The 26,726-nt window shown below is 31.5% G+C and overlaps 1 protein-coding gene across 3 annotated transcripts in view; it reads left to right on the top strand.

Moving 5' to 3' along the window:
- The window catches only part of LOC134687456 (maltase-glucoamylase-like), a 47,976-nt gene extending 22,634 nt beyond the window's left edge, over nt 1-25,342 (top strand). For all 3 annotated transcript variants that reach the window (XM_063547775.1, XM_063547792.1, XM_063547784.1), the window contains exons 21-32: nt 676-725; nt 1,809-1,970; nt 2,468-2,529; nt 2,799-3,096; nt 3,223-3,377; nt 3,988-4,162; nt 5,039-5,135; nt 5,889-6,001; nt 7,023-7,148; nt 15,075-15,206; nt 16,069-16,206; nt 17,594-25,342. In XM_063547775.1, coding sequence (XP_063403845.1) covers nt 676-725; nt 1,809-1,970; nt 2,468-2,529; nt 2,799-3,096; nt 3,223-3,377; nt 3,988-4,162; nt 5,039-5,135; nt 5,889-6,001; nt 7,023-7,148; nt 15,075-15,206; nt 16,069-16,206; nt 17,594-21,817 — 5,732 coding nt within the window. In that variant the 3' untranslated portion in view covers nt 21,818-25,342. The remainder of the gene's footprint in view (nt 1-675; nt 726-1,808; nt 1,971-2,467; nt 2,530-2,798; nt 3,097-3,222; nt 3,378-3,987; nt 4,163-5,038; nt 5,136-5,888; nt 6,002-7,022; nt 7,149-15,074; nt 15,207-16,068; nt 16,207-17,593) is intronic.
- Nucleotides 25,343-26,726: the final 1,384 nt, after the last annotated feature.

Here is a 26,726-nt window from a genome sequence, read left to right as displayed (position 1 = left end):
AGACTAAATGAGACATTAAGTTTTAAAAGTTGTACTTGGATACAGTTTTTGTAAACTTACAAAATTATGTTTAAAATGGTATGAGAGTCCTCCACAAACTTAAGGTTACAAATTGGGCAGCAGAAACTAGCAAATTTTGACAAACAAATGCAATTACCTTTCATTTAAATGCATTTATAAAATTTTGTTCTAGGTTAAAGCTTTTAAACATTTTTTTATGTTTGTTCAAACTTTTAACAACTTTGTTTTTATAAGTGGAGATAACTCTGATAATTTTCTTTTTTAGGAATATTCTGTAAAAAGTTATGTTTTAATGGACCTTGTAGTAAAGAAATTGAAGACAGTCACCTTATTTATCTTTCATATTATGACAGCATTTTTCTAGAGCTAACATCCCATGTTTTTTTTCTGTATTCTATCATTTATTTTTTCTGGAGCTAATGTGCCATATTTTATTTCAATATTATATTATTTAGTGATCTTTCTTGTCAAATAAAATTGCTTTGATGGAAAAAAATATAAAAAGTTTCAAAGAACTGTGCTTAAAAAAATGTTTTGATAATATGCATAATTATCTGTTTGGCAGTATTTTACAATGTTGGTTGACTGAATTTGTGCATAACTGATTCCACAGGAAATATTTAAATAAGATAAGACATAAACATATATTTTCAGATACCTATGAAAATGGAAATTATTACTTAGCGAGATTTAAAGCAGTAGGGGTAAGTGATAGTATCATAACATAACTTTCATTAGTTACTGTATGCAACTGTTTTCTTATAATATAGAAAGGTCCGGTAAGGGTCGATTTTGGCCTCAAATTTCAGGTTCATCTAACAAAAGTTTTTAGACACTTTTTAAACACTTAAATGTCTATTTCAATTGATTCGATAAGTTGATGTGAAAGACTTTATCTGATTAAGTCATTAAAAACGCTCTGATTCAAGCTTAAATATGAAAAATCTATCAAATATGCTAAAAAAACGTCACTTTTCAGATGTTATTTGTCAAAAATGAAAGTGGCCACGTCCGTGTTCATCCTCAACCTTTATATATGTTTTGTAGTATCATCAAATACAATTTACATTTCAATATTATGAATGAACACGAAAAAGGCCACTTTTATTTTAGACGGAAACTGTCTAAAAATTAACCAAAATGCTAAAATTTTTAAGATTTCAGTAATTTAGCATGACTTTATGATGCTAGTACGCGATATTTGTGCATTGTAATGTCAAAAACAGCTCATATTTATGTAGCAGAAGCATTTTACTTTCCAAAATATAGCTTAAAGGTTACATTTTCACAATTTTCTAAAACTGCTATATTTTGGGGCCAAAAAGAGATCTTATTGAACCTAATCTCCTTTGCATTTGTTCATAATTCCTATATAACAAAAAAAGACATTAAAAATAACAGTAATTTCAAGGAATCAACATTTTTGATCATATATTAAATATTTGACCAGTTATATGAGTGTACCATTTCGTGTTATGTACAATAATCAGAATTAAAAATTATAATTGCATAGTCATAATGTGTTTGACACTGATCTTGACTAAAATGGATAAATAAATGAGAAGATTGTGTCATTGATTTTGGACTTTGGGGAGGGAATATATAGGATCAGAATTTATAGGATGTGGAATATCCTTTTGTGAATACATTTGCAATTCTAATATTCTGTTAATTACTTGGTGAAGATGTACCCCTCAATGAAACCCTTTTTGACATTTTCAGGAATATAAAAGTAGCTTGCTGCCAATTCATAACAATAAGTTTTGCTATTATTTTTCTTATTGTAGAATAAAGTGTGGTCTGAAAAATTGAGTGGTTCAGATGATGAAGTAGAAAATTTGATTGTTGATACCATCAAGGTTTATGGTGTGCAGACAAACGTTTCCATAGTTACTGACCTTGACAATTTGAAACCAATCAATACCTTTACATATGATAGTCATAAAAAGGTAAGTACTGATGTTATATTGTTAAAATAAATAAAGGTAAACTTCATTAATTTAAAGGAGCCTCAGTGGCCCAGTAGTCTATGTAGTTCTCCTACTGTAATCACTAGCCGGTCAACATCTAGGCTGTGAGTTCGTACCCTGCTCATGCAGGTGGAAATGACTCTAATCTTGATAGACTAGGATTTTCTTATCGAAGGTTTGTGGTTTTCTCACCAATAAAAACTGGTCTTCATGAAATAGCCCAAAAGTGGTGCTTAAAAGTTGTGTTAAAACACCAACAATCAATCAATCAATAATCTAAATACATTTACTCTTAGCTTAATAAAATCATTAATGTTTATACAAATAAAAAGAAGAAAAGATGCAATGTTTGCAAAGAGATGACAAATTGTATTGCATGGCAGACTTTTTATTTTACGATTTATTACACATTAAAATGTTTTTATGATTTAATATATAGGAAAAATTACTTATTTTAAGATTTCAACATGTTTCAGGTGTTGACAGTTACAGGTTTTAACAGAAAGTTGAAAGATTGGTTTAGTATTTCTTGGACAAGGTATGTGTAAACTTTTGATAGTTCTTCCCAGCATAATATACTCCCTAAAGAATGATGCATTTTGCATTAAAAGATTTAAGAAGAAAAAATATGCATTAACTGAAAGAAAAAGTTCCAGTGAAGACCATATCAAAGTTCAGGGAAAAGATTTTTAGGTTGAAAAAATAATTGCCCTTTCTCTTCTAAAATTTGAAACAAAAATTAAAATTTGTATCATTTGGGACATTTTCTTGAAAGAATACTAACCCTAGTTTTAATTGTGATTTTAGAGAGAGTACAGATGTAGAAAATACAAGAATTGACTGCTATCCTGAACGTCTTGGCAATGTTGATTTAGTAACTAAGGAGAAATGTGAAAGTCGCCATTGCATTTATGATCCCACAAACTCATTGAGTCCAGATTGTTACTTTCCAAGTAACATGGGGTATAAACTGGCAGGATCATATGAAACAGAACTAGGAATGGATTACAACTTGACATGGGAAGGGTTATCTCCCTTTGGTAATCCTATCAGGAATGCTATTTTTAGAGTGGAGATGAGAGAAAATAATGTTTTGAGATTTAAGGTAGGTTTTAATTTCTTTTAGATATGTATTGATTTATTGAAAAGATTTTTTTTGAAGATGCAAGATGAAGTGTCTTGTTAAGTTGAATTGACAATATCATGCTAATTAAATTTCCCTCTCTTGTAGCTATTTGATGCAGAAAAAGAACGTTATGAAGTACCTATCAAACTTGATGTTTCCAATGACAGAACAATGCATCCATGGTATGAACTAAAGGTTGTCAGTGAGGATCCATTCCATTTCCAGGTGTTAAGAATAGATATGCCTCCAAAGAAAGTCATGTAAGTATGAAAAGAAAATAAGTCTGGCTAATTGTAGATCTCCTCGCATCATTTGTTTGGTTAAATGCACTATAACTTGGTGATTTTTAAAAAAAGAATGAAACTACATTTTTTTTCTGCTTTTATCAGAAGATAGTTTATTAGCATCAAGTCTTTCTATATTCAAAAAATCTATGAGGGTTTTTTTAAAACCAATTACAAAATGGTTTCATATTTTTGCAAAATTATTATGCTATTTGAAAAAATAAAAATTTTAATATAGGTCTCCAAGCATGTCTTCAATTTTCCGGTTGGAAAAAAAAAAACATTTCATAAGGACTTTAAATGGAATAGGAAAAAAACTAAACAGCGCCTGTGAAAAAAACATATTTTACTGGAAAAAAAAATATAAAGTGAAGATATGAATAATATATTAAAAGTGAATTATGACATTAAAAACAAACAGAATGGAAAAATTGTTGACCATATTATTTATTAGATCATAGAAGATTCATAACTTTACAAAAATCAAATCAGATATTATTTCTTGTCATTATTCAGATTGTATCTCCTGACTTACCTCCACCTATGAACATCATTGAGTTTGTTTACTTGATCTTTCTATATATAGATATGACACAACAGTTGGAGGTTTGATATTTGAGGACCAGTTCCTTCAAATAGCTACAAAGCTACCTTCAGATAAGGTGTATGGATTTGGAGAAAATGTGCATGGGTCTTTAAGACATGATTTAAACTGGAAAACATGGCCAATGTTTGCCAGAGATCAACCAACAGGCGATCAGGTAGAATATATTATAAAATATTTTTAATATAAATTGATAGCATTATACCTGTATCATTGTGACATATATATGAGGCCCTTTTAGACAAGTCTATCTCCAAAAGTGTTCAATGTTTCTTATGACTTTAAACAATGTTTTTAGAATTTGAAAATATTTCTTAAAAAAATGGGTACATAGTTTTGGCAAAGTAACTTCATGATGTTGGTAATCAGTTAAAAGAATGATGGAGGGGAAATCATGGATTTATTTCTAGTCAAAATCATATTCACACCCAAAATAATGTATATAATTTATTGCCTAGGCTGCTTGTAATCTATGAATTTATAAATCCATGAGACAAGGATGTTTCATCAAAAACTGGGGAAAAAGGTTATGATTAAGATTTGTTTAGATCTATATTTGATACTTATAGTCAACTCAAGGAAAATACACTTATTCAGATTATCATTGTCCAACATGACTTTTGATAGGATTGTATTACGCAATATGTCTAGTAAATTTGTTGTTTTAATCGTGGTGAGTTTATTAGAGTTTGTTATTTGAGGATTAAAAGTGACAAGTTGTTAACAGTCCTTTGGGCACCTATTTTTTTATGCCCCACCTACAATAGTAGAGGGGCATAATGTTTTCCGGTCTGTGCGTCCGTTCGTTTGTTTGTCTGTCCGTCCGTCCCTCTGTCACGTTTGAAGTTAAAGTTTTTGGTCAAGGTAGTTTATGATGAAGTTGGAAGTCCAATCAACTTCAAACTTAGTACACATGTTCATCTGTGTACTGTGAACACATTCTTGTTTTTGTTTTATAGAAGATAATGATTTAGAGGAACTATAATATAAGAATGTACAGTAACTTTATTAAATTTGTATATTTTTTACCCAGAACTTCCAAAACCACTATGGAGTACATCCGTTTTATACCTATTATGATGATGAAGGGACTGCATATGGTATACTGATTGTCAACAGTAACTCACAAGGTATGGTATTATATGTATATATCAAATATATAAAGGTTTTAACATATGTTTAGGAGGAGGTATGATAGAAATAATTTTTTGGCCTCTATGATTAATGTGCTTGTCCTCATAACTAAATGTTATTTTATCACACACACAACTGTACAACAGAAACTGTGTTTGACAAGAGCAGTTGCAAGGGCTTTGTTTATCCAGACTAGAATACACCTACATACATATTTGATTTAGCACTTGAAATCAGTTTGAATTTGGCAATATATTTATCACATCTAAACCACGTCCAATAGCTGAGGCCAATTTAGGGGGAAGGCCCAGGGGACCTGGGCTGCCCTTTTCTGGAGAAAAAAAATTGGAACATGTTTATACAGTTTTTTTGAGTGATTAGTATTCTAGCACAATATAGACTGCTTTCATTGACATTTTAATCGATTATGTCTATCTGTTTTGTTCACACATTGTTGTCAATATAATGAAATGTGATTGTCATACAAGTGATAGGTTAAGCTATCTATAAAACCAGGTTCAATCCACCATTTTTCTACATAAGAAAATCCCTGTAGCAATTCAGGTTTATGACAGTTGTTATCCATTTGTTTGATGTGTTTGAGTTTTTGGTTTTGCCATTTGATTAGATAGAGACTTTCTGTTTTGAATTTTCCTCAGAGTTCAGTATTTTTGTGAATTTACTTTTTGCAGCAGTTAGTTTTGAATTGAATAAATGACAATCAATAATATATACTGTGCATATTGCAGAATATTCTTTTACACCCCTGCCTATGTTGATATACAGAACTATTGGTGGAGTATTAGACTTCTATCTGTTTATAGGACTGACACCAGAGGGAGTTGTATATGACTACACAAAGGTATGTCTGTATGAAATGAATAATATTATGAGTCTGTAACTGTCAACAAACCAGCAACCTAATGATACATAGAAACCACTGAATATTAATAAAGGATGATCATTCAAATACTTCGTTTTATACCCAACCTACCATCTGTCCACCATCCTGTATCTGGTATTATTGACACATATACTTGAATTGCTTTAGTACTCATTCTGATAATGATATGAACTTTTAAATGTAGGAAAAATTAAGATTTTGATCCAGATTTTCACATTTCAAGGTAGTTTAACATGCATTTGTGATCACATTAAATGAACCTTAGTACAATGGTTCATATGATGTAAACTTTTCAAAATATATACAAAAACAAGGTTTCAATCTAGCATTTGTGGTTTACTGAATATGGAAATGTGAGAGTTTCTTTTAGGGATCCTGTGATAAAGACAAATATTCTTACAGTTAGATGGGGTGAAGCAGTATGTGCATTTACCAGGCTAAATGTATCTATTTTTGAGTTTCATTCTTCTACTAAACTAGCATTGTTTTATTTTGTAATTTTGTTTAATGTTTTCATTTCATTCTAACACTTACACTGGGAATATTGTAGGTCTTTTATATGTACAGATTACAAATAGCTCTAACATGTTCATGTAGAGAATTGAAATTCATAAAATTATTATGAAATTTTACTTAATATTGAAAATAAGTAGTAAAGTCGTATAAAATTTGAAACAATTTAATTCTTTAGCAAGCTATAGGCTAGATGAAGTTAAAAACAATGCTCTTCAGCTTCATACTTTTTATGCCTTTGTAACTTTTTTTATTCAAGCAACACTGATGAGTCTTTTGTACATGTGTTTGGCACAAATATAAAATTGCAACCCTAGTATTTTAGATGAGTTTATTTATGATATAAGCTGATGTGGAAAAAAACCATAGCTGATGATATCGGCTGATGGAATATAAAAACTTTTTGCTGATACTTGAAAGTTCTTTGTTATCCAAATATGTTTATGTACAACATGCATATTTTCAGGCAATTGGTCTTCCATTCATGCCACCTTACTGGAGTTTAGGATTTCAATTGTGTCGCTATGGTTATAACAACATAACTAATTTAAAGACTGCTGTGGATAGGACAATTGCTGCCAAAATACCCCTGGTAAGTTTAAGTTACTAGTTATTCATTATTTAATGACAGAATATTTATTAATTTTTCTTTTTTAGCTCACCTGCCCGAAAGGCCAAGTGAGCTTTTCTCATCACTTGGTGTCCGTTGTCTGGCGCTGTCTGTTAACTTTAAAAAAAAATTCTTCTCCTCGAAAACTACTGGGTCAAATTTTACCAAGTCATTGGTAATCATCATTGGGATTATGTAGTTTTAAAAATGTGTCTGGTGACCTGTCCAGCCAACCAAAACTTTGGATGATAACTCTGAAACCAAAGCATTTAGACCAAATCTGACATTGGGTAAAATTGTTTATCAAGTCAAGATCTATCTGCCCTGAAATTTTCCGATGAATCGGACAACTGGTTGTTTGGTTGCTTCCCCTTAATTGGTAATTTTAAGGAAATTTTGCTGTTTTTGGTTATTATCTTGAATGTAAACAGCAATAAGGTTCAGCAAAGTAAAATCTACAAATAAGGAAGAATTATCGCCCCTGATACCAAGGTCTCTCGTGGTGAGAACTCTCATATAAATATTGAATTTTTATGCTAAAAAAAACAACAAAATGTCTAAAGACTGGGAAAATGAATGGGAAAGTGACATAGGCAGCAGACAATCAATGCAAACCAACCCATATTACGATGATAAACACTGAAAACCGAGTCGAAATGTATCTGACTCTACAGAAAACGTAAACAATATGGCGCCAACATATGCAAAAGTAACTGCTGGTAACCTTACAATCAATACAGATACAAACGGAACAAAAACAAATGATACAAACGGTGTCAAACCTATATTTATCAAAGAAACAGACGTTTTTGGAGCCTCAAACCCACCCAAAGAACTTTGGCTCACCCACTTAGAAATATTCAAAGGAATGTCAATGTCAATAAAAAGAGAACATATAAAAGGAATTCAGAGAATAGGAAGAATGTGGAGGTTATATTTAGACGCAGAAGAAGACAGGCTTAAACTCCTAAGTGAAGGAGTAGTCCTCAGAGGAAAGACCATCCCTCTCCTTCCACATAACCCAAACAACCCCAACTATAAAAGCAATTTAAAAAAAGTTAGAGTAAAGAATGTGCCATTATCTGCAGATGATGGACAGATACAAAGAGAATTAGAGAAGAGAAATATCAAAGTTATATCCATAAACAGAGACAGATTAAGAGTAGATAATCAAATGACAGATTGTGAAACAGGAGACAGAGTGGTTTTCTGTGAGAAATTTGAGGAACAACTGCCAAAAACTATGCAATTTGGAAAATATCTTGCTAGAGTCTCACACTTTGGTCAAATAGACATAAACACTCATTTCATCTGCAGTAAATGCCTCCAACATGGCCACTTTACAAGTGACTGTCCCAATGAATGGATGTGTAGAGGCTGCAACAAGTCAGGTCACAAATTAATAAACTGTCCAACATTTTTTGAAAATATGAGACAAAAAGAAACAAAAGACCAACAAGAGAAGGAAAATAAAATAACAGAACCTGACAATATAATGCAAGAAACAACACAAAAAGAACACATAGAAGATATCACACATCAACACAATCAAGAAGTGGACAAAACAGATGGATGTACAGATCTTTCAATTCAATTAAGTGCTAATTTGGAACAGAACATAACAGTTACCACAGATGACAAACAAAATCTTACCCCAGAGAAGAAAAAAGAAAGGAAAAAGAAAAACATACCAGAAAAAAATGAAAGCCTTTCGCATAGTGCAGTCTCAAAAACCAACAATTCAGGTAAACAAACAAGTCAGAAACAATTGGACATAAACAGATTTACCACTCCAAATAGAAGACAAGAAAATCTAAAAGGAAGAACACCACCAACTCCACCAAGCCAAGACAAAGAAAACAAGGCTGCAAAGACTTAATCGAAAACTTTAATTATATCTTTTATCTTAATACAAATTTTTTTTTTTAAAAATGATGTCATTGTATATAATGTATATAATCTTTTCCATACTTAGTTTTCCTTTATTACAAAAGAGTGATATAACAAATGAAATCTATATGTCATACATTCAGTATCAACATAAAGTCAAATGCTATCTGAAGTATTCAACAGTGATGATGATGCTAGTACATTTGTATTTTATCAACAAACTTACTTGTAAGAAATGTATAAAATCAAATACATTTTCAAAAATGGGCTTTCCCATTTCTATTTTTAGTAACAATTCAAACTTTATTAACAACAGATATAATGCAACAAGATCGCATCAAAAAATATTAAAAGAAAAGATAACAACAGTAATACTTACATTATCTGTTCTGACAAGTACCGACTGTCAAATCTTATCTAATAAACCTAAAAATAAATCAATAAAATTAAATAAAGTAATACATATTTACATAAATAAAATTTCATATTATTCGTACATGATGATACTGTTTGTAAATAGATGTTTTCAGATACACAAACACAAGTTACGTAATACAGCAAGGAAATCATGTAGTAAACGAATGACTTTGTGTTATAGAACTTGTTATATTACAATAACGCAATGTAAAGACTTACAGCTATATATACATTGGTTAATATGTAATTTGTTGTATTATACTATTTGTTACGAGAACACAACAGAGATACCAAAAGACTGTCTAACAACGTATAGGTATTCTCTGTTTTTATCATACATGTGTTACAGTTTGTATGTTACCATCATTGTGCGCGCATGGTTTGCATGCTTGCGCTACTGTCATGTACTCGTATTTCTTTATTGTATTCATTGTATAATATGTAAACACCTTATAACATGCATAAGATCAGAAAACATCTTAAAGCTTATATTTAAAGCTAGAACAAACATGCCAAACGATCACATACGGCTAGCGGAAACTTTAACTAAACTAGGCACTTTTGGGAAAAAAGCTAATATAATAAAAAATAAAAAATTGAAAGTCCCAGAAAAATATATTTATATAAACAACAAATGTTTATGTGTGAAGACAAAACAATGCCTATTTTTATCTTCACTTTTTAAAATTAAAAGTGCACTTAAAAAAGAAAGAATGCACAAACCACCTATGATTAGAATCAAAATAATAAACAACTTTGAAATTTTAATGAATGGTACTAAAAGTAACCCAACAGTTTTAAACAACTTTACCACCAGGCTGTCACGTGTTACACCCTTAGAATTTACCAACAAAGAAAGTAGTTACGAGTCAGTCAAGCGTACTTTGAATAAAATAAATAACAAATTTAAAATCAATCAATATGATAAAAGACATCCATATATATACGCTAAATGTTAAAGGACTCAGAGATAAAGAGAAAAGGACAAGATTTTATCAATGGATAAAAAATCAAAAAAGTCTTATAACTTTTATACAAGAGAGTCACTTTGATGAAAATCTTGAAAAAAAATTATATACTGAAACTAGTAACGTTATCTATTTTAGTCATGGTACAACCCAAAGTAGAGGGGTAGCCATTATAATTGATAATAAGTTAGAATGTAAAGTAATTAATGAAAACAAAGACAAAGACGGTAGAATACTAATGTTAAATATAGAAATAGAAAACATAATTTATTCGCTCATTAACATATATGCACCAAACATAGAAACGGAAAGAAACAAGTTCTTTAAAAATCTGTCTGATTTCATAAGTAATTATGCAATTGGAACAGTAATACTAGGCGGCGACATGAACAATGCATTGTCAAACTTAGATAGAAAACTTACTAATGGAAAACGAAAAAATATAAAACCAGTAAACAGTTTAAAATCTTTAATTAAAACACACAATCTAATCGATATATGGAGATATTTAAATCCGAAAAAAGTACAGTTTACCTGGAAAAGACAAAACTTCAGTCAAGCCAGTCGAATTGATTACTTTTTAATTAATAAAGATTTTGTGCTCAATACAAAATCAAGCGATATAAGACCCGCATTAATAAAAAGCACAGACCACCAAGGTGTATCTCTTAAATTACAAAGCGTAACGGCCGAAAGTAAAGGTCCAGGATACTGGAAATTAAATAATTCTATTTTAGAAGAAAAAGAAAATGAATATTGTAAAGAAATAGAAACAATAATTGCAAAATATATATCATGCAAGACACAATTACGGATGTGCATCTTCTTTGGGACGCGATTAAACTTGATATTAAATTATTTACAATAAATTATTGCAAAAGTAGAGCTTACAATAAAAATAACGAAATAAAGCAAATGGAAAAAAAATTAACACTCTTAACTGAAAAATACCAAAAAAATGAAAATAATGATATTTTGCAAAAAATAAATCAAATTGAAAATCAGCTAGAAACACATTATGAATATAAAGCTAAGGGCGCCCAATTATGGTCTAAACAAGATTGGGTAGAAAAAGGCGAAAAAAATACAGCTTACTTTTTAGGCCTAGAAAAAAATAAACAAACAAAAAAAACAATAATAAAACTAAAAGACGACCAAGGAAATATTGTTACAGATCAAAGTGAAATACTTCAAATTGAAAAGAAATTTTACGAAAAACTGTATTCAAAAGAAAAAGAAAACATAGCCCAATCATGGGAATATATTAACAGTACTGAAGTAAAAAATAAATTATCAAAAATGAAAGTCAGACGTGCGATGGATATGTTACAATAGATGAACTAACACTAGCAGTAAACAATTTAAAACCCAATAAAAAGCCCAGGTAAAGATGGTATCTCAACAAATTTCTATAAAAAGTTTTGGCAATCATTAGGTCCAATCCTTGTTAACATCTTTAATACAAGTTACGACAGGCAAAAGCTACCATTTTCTCAAAGACAAAGTATTCTTAATCTTATATACAAAAAGAATGATCCACTAGATCTTTCAAATTATAGGCCAATCTCCTTATTAAACTCGGACTATAAAATACTATCTTACACATTAGCTCAAAGAATAAGAAATGTACTAAATTTAATAATAAATGCAGACCAAACAGGATATATAAAAAAACGATATATTGGCTTCAATCTCAGACAAATACAAGACATCATAGATTACGCCGACAAATTTAATGTTGAAGGTGCAATTTTGTTTCTAGACTTTTCAAAAGCATTTGATACTTTAAAATGGACCTTTATGTACCAAACTCTCGAACATTTCGACTTTAATAGTTCATTTATTAACTGGATCAAGACGTTATATTCTGATATAAATAGCTCAGTGTTCAATAATGGATGGATTTCTGCACCAATTAGTCTAAAAAGGGGGGTGCGTCAAGGATGCCCCTGCTCTTCCATGATCTTCGTGATCGCAGTTGAAATTATGGCATGTAAATTAAGGAATGATTATAACATTAAAGGTTTTGAAATCAAACTTGACCATTCAAAACATAATTTAAAAATTTCCCAGTTAGCAGATGATACCACTCTTTTTCTTAAATCAAAAAATGAAATTATAGCAGCATTAAACGTTATTGAAATATTTGGCACATTTTCTGGTCTTAAATTAAATAAAAACAAAACAGAAGGAATTTGGATAGGAAAACTAAAAAATTGTAAAGATAAGGTAGATAATATGAAATTCACAGATAAACCCGTTAAAGTGTTGGGATTGTATTCCGGCACAAATAAAGCAGAATGCGCAAAACTAAATTGGGAAAATAAGTTTGAAAAAGCAAAAAAACTCATGAAATCTTGGGAAAAAAGACATCTTACGATCATCGGTAAAATTCTTATTATCAAATCACTTATCATCCCACAATTTATATACTTAGCAAGTATGACAGTCATAAATAAAATGTATAGCGACAATCTAGAAAAAGAAATTTTTAATTTCATCTGGAACGGTAAACAAGATAAATTAAAAAGGTCAACTCTCATAGCAGATTACAGTACGGGAGGACTTAATATGATAGATATTGACAGCTACTTCAACACACTTAAAATTAAATGGGTATCAAGACTAATGGAGTCAAAACATGAAAATTGGTCAATTATTCCGAGATTCTTTTTTGATAAATACGGGAAAAACTTCCTTATCTTCAAAATGAATTTAGAACTTAAAAATTTAAAACCACTTAAAATAACAACTGAACTACCAGAATTTTATCTGGATATTGTAAAATGTTGGATACGGAAAGGTGGAGGTCAAACTAAATCAACCACTAACTTTAGAGAAATACGCAAAGAAATTATATGGGGTAATAAAAACATAAAAAAAAAAAAAAAAAAAAAAAAAAATCTACAAATAAGTCAGCATGACCAAAATGGTCAGTTGACCCCTTAAAAGGAGTTATGGCCCTTTATAGTCAACTTTATCAATTTTTTGTCGAGCCTGCAACTTTTGTTGCAGAAAGCTCGACATAGGGATAGTGATCTGGCGGCGGCTACGGCGGCGGCGGTGTTAGCTCACTTCTTAAAAGCTTTATATTTTAGAAGGTAGAAGACCTGGATGCTTCATACTTTGTATATAGATGCCTCATGTTACGAACTTTCCGTCAGTCACATGTCCAATGTCCTTGACCTAATTTTCATGGTTCAGTGACTACTTGAAAAAAAAGTTCAGATTTTTTGTAATGTTAAATTCTCTCTTATTATAAGTAATTGGATAACTATATTTGGTATGTGCGTACCTTGCAAGGTCCTAATGCCTGTCAGGCTGTTTTCACTTGACCTCGACCTCATTTCATGGATCAGTGAACAAGGTTAAGTTTTCGTGGTCAAGTCCATATCTCAGATACTATAAGCAATAGGTCTAGTATATTTGGTGTATGGAAGGACTGTAAGGTGTACATGTCCAACTGGCAGGTGTCATGTGACCTTGACCTCATTTTCATGGTTCAGTGGTTATAGTTAAGTTTTTGTGTTTTGGTCTGTTTTTCTTATACTATATGCAATAGGTCTACTATAATTGGTGTATGGAATGATTGTAAGGTGTACATGATTAGTTGACAGGTATCATCTGACCTTGACCTCATTTTCATGGTTCAGTGGTCAAAGTTAAGTTTTTTACTTTTGGTCTATTTTTCTAATACTTTATGCATTAGGTCAACTATATTTGGTGTATGGAAATATTTTATGATCTATATGTCGGTTACGCAGGTTTTATTTGACCTTTACCTCATTTTCACGGTCCATTGCTTAGTTTTAAGTGTTTGTGTTTTGGTCTGTTTTTCTTTATTTTTAAGCAATAAGTATATAACTATATTTGTTGTTTTGAAGAATTGTTAGCTGTACATGTCTGCCTGGCATGGTTCATCTGACCTTGACCTCATTTTCATGGTTCATTGATCAATGTATCATTTTATTGGTTAATGTTGAGTTTATGTGACAGTTGTAATAAAGCTTTATATTTAGGTCTATGAAGATAGTATCAAGGATTAGTAAAGAAGGCGAGACATTTCAGTGTGTGCACTCTTGTCTTGAATATTTGTAATCTTCTACAAAAATCTTCTCCTATGAAACTACTATTTACAAAAAATATATTTAACAAACCTTGTCCACAATCATCATTAGGGAATCTAGTTGTCCCCTCCCCCCCTTAAGCGAACCAAGATGGCTGACATGGCTAAAAATAGTACATGGGGTAAAATGCATTTATTTTGATTATATATCTGAAACCAAAGCATTTAGATCAAATCTGACAGCATAAAATTGTTCATTAGGCTAACATCTATCTGCCCTGAAATTTTTAGACCATTCAGACAACCCATTGTTTAGTTGCTGCCCCTATATTGGGAATTTTAAGACAATTTTGCACTTTTTGGTATTTTATCTTGAATATTATTATAGACAAAGATAAATTGTAAACAGCCAAAATGTACAGCAAAGTAAGACCTATACATATGGGAAGTCAACATGACCAAAACGGTCTTAATAGTAAATTTTTTAAAAATTTCATACATTTTGTAAATCTTTACAAATAAATCATTTTATAATGTTATTTTTTATTTTTTTTTGTGAATTTCTAGGACATACAGTATGCTGACATTGATCATATGGACGAAAGGAAAGATTTCACTGTTGATGATGTCAATTTCAGTGGTCTGAATAACTACTTCAAAAGTTTACAAGCTGCTGGAATGAGAACTATTACTATTTTGGTAAAACATTATTTATTATATTTTCTATTAAGCTTTATATTTTTATGCCCCACCTACAATAGTAGAGGGGCATTATGTTTTCTGGTCTGTGCGTCTGTTCGTCCGTCTGTCTGTTCGTTCGTCTGTCCGTCTGACTGTCTGTCTGTTCGTCCGTATGACTGTCCGTCTGTTCGTCCGTCTGTGTGTCCGTCTGTCCCTCTTCAGGTTAAAGTTTTTGGTCAAGGTAGTTTTTGTTGAAGTTGAAGTCCAATCAACTTGAAACTCTTAGTACACATGTTCCTTGTGATATGATCTTTCTAATTTTAAAGCCAAATTAAACTTTTGACCCCAATTTCACGGTCCACTGAACATAGAAAATGAAAGTGCATGTTTCAGGTTAAAGTTTTTGGTCAAGGTGGTTTTTGAGGAAGTTGAAGTCCAATCAACATAAAACTTAGTACACATGTTCCCTATGATATTATTGTTCTAATTTTAATGCCTTATTACATTTTTTATCCAACTTCATGGTCCATTGAACATAGAAAATGATAGTGCGGGTGGGGCATCCAAGTACTTTGGACACAATCTTGTTTTAAATTCACTAATAACATGTAGCATTATGGTATACATTTGAAGTTTGATGGTTGATATTATGAACACCAGAATCAAAATAGATGAGTTAAAATACTATTTTTACCAATTTTTGATAGAGGTAGTAAGAGAAAAGCATAATGAGTTTAAACACAAGGTAAGTTTAATATTTATATACTATTTTATCAGGAAAACATATTATGAGCATATATTTTATATTTGAAAGGTGGGAAAAAAATCCAAATTATTTTAGTATTAACTAAAGTATTACATATTTTGTCGGTATTTTCAGGATCCTGCACTGATCACCAATGTGACTGGATACGAGCCCTATGATCTTATGAATCAGAATGATGCTAATATAAAATGGCCAGAGAATTATAACATTCCAGCGAACAGTTCAAATGAAAAGGGAGCACTACTAGGATATGTGAGTTGATGTAGATATGTTTATTTATGAAATTTTAAACGTTCCACTCATAATGTTAGAATCACTTTAAATATGTTGTTTTCTGCTGTAATCTTGTCCAAAAGCGCTTGGTATACTTCAATCTTTTTTCCAACGTCATTTTAAGAAGATAAATTGATAAAAACTCATATTATAAACTTGATGTCTGCTTATTTTTGTGAAACAAACAGTTTCCATATATGTTAATGTATGTATTGACCTTTGAGGTAGTTGGCAAGTTATGAATAAATGGCTCACATTCCTACTGTGAATTTCAGTTCAATTTGAAATTTTCACTGTAGCCCCACAATTGTTCTAGAATGCATTATTCAATTTGTTTAGAAAAATGAAGAATGCTTTTTGAATGATACCTTATTATTAAATAAGGAAATGTGGCATGGTTGCCAAGTTCTCTTAAGAGTTAGACATTATGTGATTGCAACATTTTTAACTGCCTGCAATTAAAAACAACTTAATTAAGTTTGATGTTTCCCTAATATTGCCAAGATGAATATGGAGTTATGTTCATTAACTGTGTAAAAAAGGCTTAGATAATAACATTAAGGGAATCCGATACAGTTTTGATCCTGTATTTAAAAGTTTGTGAAATTTTGCATATAGACTATTTTTTACCTGATTAAATCAAATATGTAATAAAAAATATACCTTCATGTGCTACTTTTTGAGTAAATTGAGGTAGAAATTTTGTAGATTTGCTCAAAATTCAGATTTGTGTCTGTAATTTCTTTTTCGAAAGAAATACATAACTTTTTTGTTATAAAAGATAAATACAAATTGTTTTTTGTTAAATAATCGGTAACTTCTGTTTTTTATAAGTATCCTAAAAAATTATGCATTTTTTATTCAGAAATAACTCATATTTATTAAATGTTCATGAATTGAGGAAAATACGTCACTTTTTGCTGCATGTTTATCAAAATTAAAAATAATTCTCTATTTACAGTTTTATAAAATTTGGGTCACATAATCTCCCTCCAAAATGAAACAAATTGCTGTTTTGAAAATAGGGCTCCATGAACTCGTTTTCAAATTAAATCAGTTTGAATGATAAAAATCAGTCGAAAAGTGCATCTTTTCCCGATATGTCACAGTTTGACGTCGCGAAAATAACATTTTACGTTAGCAACGTCATTACCTTCCCTGTAACTGTATCGTATGCCCTTAAGTTTGCCATGAGCAAAAATCCTATAGTTTTTTGGAGTACATATCAGAGAGACAGCAACCTTTAAAAAAAGAAATGAAAAGACATCTATTTCTTTGTTGGCATCATCAGATGTCCAAAATAATTATCTGAAACTAAAAATAAATTAAATTTATTACATGGCTATATGTTTTCTTTCTTTTACAGGTATGGCCCAAAGGCAAGGTAGTTTTTCCTGATTTCTTCAAAAATGTAACTAAGGATGTTTGGAAACAATTGATTGTTAAACATCACAACAACACACTTAGTTATGATGGCCTGTGGATAGATATGAATGAACCTGCTAACTTTGATACTGATAAAGACAGAATTTGGAACTGGCCAGTCGATGATAAACCATATTGGAGTCTCAAATGTAATAAAGGGGACAAATATGAAGATCCACCCTACAGAACTATGGCAGCTTATCTATATGATGATCGTAAAAGTAATTTCAAAAATCGTATATCTGATAAGACAATATGTATGGTAGCCACTCAAGGAGAAAAAGACAGGTTTCGTCATTATGATGTTCATAATTTATACGGTTTGAGTCAGACACCACCGACATTAGATGCTCTTCAGGCAGCTACAGGAAAACAAGGAATAGTGATCTCACGTTCAACATTCCCAGGTAGCGGGAAATATTCTGGCCATTGGCTTGGTGATAATTCTGCAGTATGGCAGGACATGAAGTTATCTATTATAGGAATATTAGAATTCAATATGTTTGGTATACCTTACATTGGGGCTGACATATGTGGATTCTTTGGAAATACAACACCTGAACTTTGTAAGAGATGGATGCAACTTGGAGCTTTTTATACGTTCAGTAGGAATCATAATGGATTAGGTAATATAGAGCAAGACCCAGGAGCTCTGGGAGAAGACGTAGCTAGAGCTGCTAGACAGGCTATAGAAACAAGATACTGGCTACTTCCATATCTACATTCTCTCTTCTACGCTGCACATACAGGATTTGCTAACTTTGGATCAACGGTTATTCGCTCATTGCATAATGAATTTGAAGATAAAGAGACTTTTGATATTGATGAGCAGTTTATGTGGGGACCAGCATTGATGATATCACCAATCTTAAGAGAAGGACAGACCAACTTGAGGTACTACCTGCCTCAGTCGACTTGGTATGATTGGTACACAGGTATAGAAGTAAATTATACTGATTCTAATTATTATGAAATGAATGTACTGCCAGATTCCCCTATTCCTTTGCACATCAGAGGAGGATTTGTTCTACCCTTACAGGAACCAGCTAATAATACACACTTTAGTCGTAAAAATCCTATAACGTTGAAAGTAGCTCTGACAAGTGATCAGTACTTTACATATGCCTCAGGAAATTTATACTGGGATGATGGAGAAGGAAAAGATAATTACGAAAGTGGGAACTATTTTTATGGTGTTTTTGCATGTAGAAATGGCATGTTGAATATGGATGTTTTTCAAAACCAAACCACTGGAACTCATGATGTGGATATAGATCATATAGAAATTCTTGGCATTGATAAGAATTGGGATAAAGTATATATTTATGTGAATGGTAAAGAGCACTCACAACAGTATGTTAATTATACTAAGGAATCTCACATAGTAAGAATAACAAACTTAAAGCTACCAATGCATAACAGTTTTTATGTACAGTGGAAAAATGAAAAGATTCCAGAGGAGGATGTATCATTGAGAATAGATTGTTTTCCCGACATTGATAAAAGCAAATCATTGGATATTAACACTCAAGAATGTAAAAGGCGTGGGTGTATTTGGGCTCCTGTAGTGGAGTCACTGTCAGTTCCCTTTTGCTACATCAATACCTCTATATATGGCTACACACAGACCTCTGAATCTAGTCATGGTATTTCAACTGCAATTGATTTGAAATGGCAAAATAAATCTCAAATGTTTCAGGACGATATTGAAAGTATTCGAATGATTGTAACTAAGCATTCAAATAAACTTCTACAAGTAAAGATTATAGATCCTTCAGATGAGAGATATGAGGTTCCAGTAAACTTTAATAAAATTCCAGCACCTAATAGGGAGGGAACAGATTACAACATACAGTATGGTAATGATGATCATGGCATATTTTCCTTTAATGTTACAAGAAAAAGTAATGGAGCTGTGATCTGGGATACCTCTGTAGGAGGGTTAACATTTGCAGACCAATTTTTACAGTTTGTTACCAAACTACCTTCAAAGAATGTTTACGGATTTGGAGAAAATCGTCATAAAAAGTTCCGCCATAATTTTGACTATGACAGATGGCCAATGTTTTCAAGAGATAATGGAGTAAATGGGGGTGACCATGCCAACTTATATGGAGTACATCCATTTTATATGTGCGTAGAAGATGATGGGAATGCACATGGTGTATTACTGTTGAACAGCAATGCCATGGAAATAGTATTACAGCCACATCCTACTCTGGCCTATCGAACTACTGGTGGAATTCTGGACTTCTATTTGTTTCTGGGTCCGACTCCTGAAGATGTAGTTAGGGATTATACATCAGTTCTGATTGGGAAGCCATACATGCCTCCATACTGGGCACTAGGTTTTCAACTGTGTAAATATGGCTACAATAATATTGAAACTTTGAAAGAAGCTACAGAGAGAACAATTGATGCAGGAATTCCATTTGATGTTCAGTATGCTGACATTGATCATATGGATGAAAGGAAAGATTTCACAATAGACTCTGTCAATTTTGGTGGTCTTCCAGATTATGTGAAAGAGTTACAAGGTAGAGGAATGCATTTTATTATTATTCTGGATCCAGCACTTATTACAAACAATACTGGATATAAACCTTATGAAAAAGGTCTGCAATATGACATATTTATAAAATGGCCTGACAATACACATCCAGATTTTAGTGAATACAATAATACCAATATGTTAGGCTATGTTTGGCCTAAAGGTAAAGTAGTCTTCCCAGATTTTCTCAATAACAAAACTCATGAATATTGGAAACAGCTAATTATCAACCATCATAAAAACATATCATTTGATGGATTATGGATTGATATGAATGAACCAGCTAACTTTGACACAGATAAAGAGAGACCTTTCAACTGGCCTGAAAGTGCTAAACCTTACTGGAGTTTGAAATGTCCTGAATCTAAGTTAGATGATCCACCTTACAAACCAAGAGGGATTTATGGAGCAAGATTATCGGATAAAACATTATGCATGGTAGCTCTTCAAAATGATGGCAAGTATCGTCATTACAATGTTCATAGCTTGTATGGGTGGAGTCAAACGAAACCAACATTAGATGGGCTTCGTCAAGCTGTAGGTGGGAATAAAAGGGGAATGGTGATAAGTCGTTCTACCTACCCGTCCAGTGGTAAATATACTGGTCACTGGTTAGGAGATAACAACAGTGAATGGCCAGATCTTCATTACTCCATTATAGGAATTATGGAATTCAACCTGTTTGGCATTCCCTACATTGGAGCAGATATTTGTGGCTTCTTTGGAGATTCAAATGCAGATTTATGTCAGAGATGGATGCAGCTTGGAGCATTTTATACATTTTCAAGAAATCACAATACTATCAACACAAAACCACAAGATCCAGCCTACTTTGGCAAGGCTGTTGCTGCGTCTTCCAGAAAGGTTTTGGAGATAAGATATTATCTACTTCCATATTTGTATCATTTATTCTTTGAAGCCCATTCACAAGGTGGCACTGTTATCAGGTCAATAGTTCATAATTTCCCCTCTGACAAACTTACATGGGATATTGACACACAATTTATGTGGGGGACGTCTCTTATGTTTGCTCCTGTTTTGCGACCTAAACAAGTATATGTTGAGGTGTACTTCCCTGAAAGTAGATGGTATGACTATTACAATGGTAAAGAGATTACTCCTGTTAAAATGAAACATGTTATATTTGCACCAAAACACATCATTCCAATATTTATAAGAGGAGGTTCCATAATCCATACTCAGACCCCGGCTAACACAACTGTTTTTAGCAGGAAGCTAGGAATGGGATTGCTCGTGGCTTTGAATGAGAATGGAACTGCTACAGGCAAGCAGTATTGGGATGATGGGGAATCTATCGATGCTTATGAAAACGGTGAATACTTCACATCTGATGCAACAGTAAAAAATAAAGTACTTTCATTCAATGTTAGACACAATGGTACAAGTGTTATCAACGAACTGTCTTTTGATCATGTTGTTGTTTATGGTCTGGAGAAGAAACCAACTACTTTATTGATAAATGATGTGGATTATAGTCAAATTGATAATGGATTTGGTGGAATAAAACTTTTCTACAGAGAAAAATACAAACTGCTTAACATTACAATGTTAAATTTACCTTTACGATTTGACTTTACAATTACGTGGAGTTAAATTTGTATATTCATATTGACTTTTAGATCATTATCTTTGACTCACATCTTAAGAAATATGTCATTTGCAAATAAGAAGCTGTCAACTTTCTCTTGAAATGGAAATCCCAAAGTTTTATTTGTGAATACCTGGTTCTTTTGTTGTTTTAGAAATGTTAATCATGTTTCAAATAGAAAATGGAACTGATAGGAGAGCTCTGGCAACCACACAATTTTTTCTTTTGTTTTTAAGCAGAGGGGTTTTAAAAAATATTTTTAATTTTTAGTCAATAGATGACAATTTTTAGTCAATCGATGACAAGTAATTATGTTTTAAATTCTTTACTAAAGTTGTTTACATTACCAGGTAAAATAAGGAGATGTGGAAAGATTGCCAAAGAGATATTTCTATAAATAAACTTTATACTATACTTAATGCAAAAATTAAATAAAAATATGGGCTCATCGTTCATTTAAGCACACAAATTAATCTGCCTTTGAAAGAAGCATGCATTCTTGTTCAGATACTTTTTATCTGTTGAACTAATAGGAGAAAAAAAGGTAAAAAATAAAAATAAAAAGAGAACTTAATAACAGAAATTGCTTAAACTGTATAATAGTTAAGTTTAATTTCAGTTCATTTGAAAAAAATTTAATAAAAAACATAGGTCACAGATGAGTTAAAAAAGTTATTTCAATTTTTATGCAAAAAATTGGCATTTTTTCATGAAAGTGAGATAATTTGGAGCTTTTTCAATGATAAAACCTTTTTTGAAAAGTCATCTGGGGCCAAAACAAATATATTTTGTTGGTTGTTTTTTGTACCATATCATAAAGTTACAACTAATAGTGTAATAAAAAAAAATTGTAATGGAAAACAAATGTTTCAGTTTTTGCTGATTATTTTTGTACCCTGAGTCTCTAGGCATGATAAGATTTATATTGGATGAAATATATAAATTATATGATTCCATATTCACTCCTTTTGAAATGTTTTTTTTTTAAGTGGGGCAGTTGAATAAAAAAAGTTGCACTTTTATAATAACTCTTCAAAATTCCAAAGTACTAAAATTCAAATTGGTATTTGCTGAATATTGAAGATAAATATGTAACTTTCACAATTTTAAATATATGGCGACTTTAATGTTTTTCAATATTTAATTATAACATTATTTTTTATGTCTATCTATATTTTCTTTTGCAGATGTATTATAGATTTTATTCATTGTTATATATATACATACATCAATATTTGTTTACAACACAAATTCTTCATTACTTTTTAGATTGTTTTTTTATTTTAGATTTATTTTTTCAATTCTTGAATTGTTGATATGCATATCATATTCCATGATAAATCCATGTGTATTATTTGTTTGAATCAAGATGAAAGTAATCAGCATATGGTAGTACATTTATTTTTGTATATATTTTCTAATCAAACTTTGTAATCAGAATACCAACTATGTGTAAGTGTTACTTATATATCTTTACACAAAAAAGTAACAATTACATTTTTGTTGATTTTTTTACATGTAATTTGAGTAAATTGAACGATTTTGCTAACCTAGCCTTATTTAGATGAAAGAACCATTGTTAACAGAATCTCCTAACTGTTGTACACTATTGCCATTAAAAAAAATCATATTAATTTCTCACTAGAACGAAAATATATTTGAAGGGAATTTATTGTTTAACTTCTAATTCAGTCATTTTTATTTTTTAAATCCAGTCAGCTTTTTTATTTAGTTGCTCCTTGCAGATATATTGAGCTGATGTTTTCCATAATAATGAATAGTTATAGAGTTTGTATAGAACCATCTATCTACCTAACTTAATTTTGACCTATTTGTACCGGTAGTCAAAAAGTTTTCATCTATGTTGCATATTTCTGCATATTTTTTACTATGGCAATTAAAGTTAATATTTTGTACATAACAGTGATCTAACACTAAAGTAAGTAAATAAGTGGTTATATCTAAGTTTAGGTCTTTATTTTAAAGAAAAACAGCATGCACTCTAAGGCGCTCTTACAACTGAATTTTACATATAAAACACAGACATTAGATGGACTTAAATCATGCATACATAAGAAATATAAAGCCAGAAAGTAATAGTAAAACATGTAAGCTTAATACAGCTCCATGACATAAAATACAGGGATAGATGCTAAAGCATCTAATTAAAGCTTAGTTGTATTGAAAAAAACAAGGAGGTTTGGTATGATTCTGATTGCCAATGAAACTATCCAGCAGAGTTCAAATGAAGTGGATGTAAGCAATTACAAGGCAATTGTATGGTATGGCCTTCATTAATGAGAAAACCATAAGGTCTAAACAGCTTTGCATGTTAAAACATGTTCATCTGTTTGACAGTGCTTGGTGTATTGATCATTAGCTACACACAAACCATTTTGTTCCCACACTAATTACAGATATGATAATAAAATTTGTCAAAAAAATTGAGTTCCATACTTTTAATGTTTATACCTCAACAATGTGTACCATAAATTAACATTTTATGTCTGGATACAAAAGTACAGGTGGTCTACCTATCTGAAAATTAAGAATTGTTTATCATAAACGAATAATGTTTAAATAAACTGAGACTTCATCTATTATCTTGAGGGTCTTTTGGATGGAAGTTCATTTATTCTTTGAGTTTTGTCAGAAACAATCTAGCATGTTTTGCTCACCAACCCTTAAAAAAAATTGGAAAGTTGAAAAAATGCTCAAAATGCTACAATTCTTGATAGTTGAAAACTGGGTCCAGCAAAAAAAAATCACCTTTGCAAGATCTATACAAATGCCAAAATAACTGAAATCTTCAATTCACAGATTTTGTGAGAAAAAATATTCTTGTGATTTTAATTTTTAAGCAAATAAATAAACTGAAGAAATAAACAATTTATTTAGCCTAATATGAGGGGGTTGGAGGGGTCCTGATCCCGAAATCCCTTGTTTAAAAATATGAAATCCCGAGGTCCCGAAATCCCTAGCTTAAAAATATGAAATTCCGAGGTCCCGAATTTAAAGAAAAGAAGTTAAATCTCAAAATCCCGAAACTTGGAAAAAGAATTTCCGAACCCCGAAATCATCAATTCTGAGTCCCAAGCTTAAAAACACCCTATCCCGACTTACCGAAAAATCCCCCCCCCCCCCCCCCCAAACTTCTCAGGGGTCTTTGATATACTAAAATGCAAAAAGTTACGCCCGTGACGGGGTGAATGTTGGCTACATTCAATGGCCCTTTAGTTTGCTTAACAGCATGCATTTCTTTTGGTATGTAAGGCAGAGCACAGTTTTCTATTTATTTACTTAACTTCGAAGCAGTTGTTCGTACATTTGCATCTACGGTCACGTTCGCATAATAATCTGCTTGGGTCTAAAATAAGCTGTTTACCTGCTTACACTCAAATGTCATTTTGCCAGGTGAGCAGTCAAGCTCTTGAAGTATTTTGTTTTAATGTTGGTATTATTTTTACCACTTATATACCAGGTGTGAAGACAACAACTATAAATGTTTGCACAATAAAGGAATAATATATGGTTAGTTTATAAATCTGTTTAAATGTGTATCCAATAGTTTTGTTTTCCTGCAGCCTTATGACAAGTATTTGAAACTAATGTACAATAAATTAAGTCAATAACAGCAGCTTACACTTTAACTTCATGATATAGCAAGACCATTTGAATTTTTCTTCTTTGTCGTACGTTTCTTCAGCTTACAGAGGATAGATGGACATATTTCTGGAACATATTGCCTTTTTTTTAAGAATCATTATTTAATTAAATCAAAAAATTCATATCTTCTTCAAAGCAGAAATTACATTTTGTAAAAACTTAGATTGATAATTCCATATTTTGAGTACGTTCTGATTAAGCATAGTTATGTATTGTTTTTGTATGGTAAAGAGCGTAGAATAGCTAAAACAGAGACAATAATGTTATGTTTATTTATGTTTCTGCTAAAACTAATGAGGACACTTCACACGTCGTACAGCAACGGTCACATCATCTACGGTACTAATGAATATTGAATGGCTGCATATTTGGTTTATAGCACCTTTGCAGTAGTGAGTTGAAATGTGTGAGAATTTTTCCGATCTTAAGACACCAACATCATCATTGTTGAAACTTCTAATTTGTTTCAATATGTTCTATTGAATAGACAAAACTTTTGTTCATACTTTCTCTAAACAGGAAGACTTTTGTTATGCATTGTATTCTGGCTACAAGGTTCGAGGATGTCCAATGTTGAACATGCACATTTATACTTAGACGAGGGTCATGTGGTTTTTAGAGCCTTGCGTATGCATGCGACAAAAGTCCTACAATACCGGAGACATGGGTCGTAATGCTTCATACCTGATATGCAGATACCTTATGTTACAAAGCATCCCCCTGTTATATGTCTATTGTCCTTGACCTAAATTTTATCATTTGGTTCAGAGACTACTTAAGAAAAATGGCAAGTGAAGAACTCTGCATTAGGCATGAGTATTAGGATGACTATATTTTGTATAAGGGATCCTTGCAAAGTTAACATGTACGTCAGGTAGTGTTCACCAGATCTAAACATCATTTCATGGATCAGTGATCAAGGTTAAAGTTATAAAATGATTGTAATGTATGCATTATACATAAAATTATCTGAGATAATTCCGAGAAACAGGTTTCACTTGACCTTGACCTCAATTTTATGTTTGGGGTTTGGTGTATGATTTCTCGGATACTATTTAAGCAAGAGGGCCACTACGTCGGTCGTTAAAAACTTCCATTTGTTGTATTTAGTGTATGGAATGGCAGTATAGTGAAAGTCCGACTGTAAGGTTTCATCTGACCTTCACCTCATTTTCTCATAGTTATTGTTGTCTATTTCGCACTCCGGTTCTGTAAGCAATATGTCAATTATATTTGGTGTATGGAATG

The sequence above is a fragment of the Mytilus trossulus genome, chromosome 1 (genome assembly GCF_036588685.1).
Source record: "Mytilus trossulus isolate FHL-02 chromosome 1, PNRI_Mtr1.1.1.hap1, whole genome shotgun sequence".
Taxonomy (NCBI): domain Eukaryota; kingdom Metazoa; phylum Mollusca; class Bivalvia; order Mytilida; family Mytilidae; genus Mytilus; species Mytilus trossulus.
This window is presented reverse-complemented; position numbering and strand designations above follow the sequence as displayed.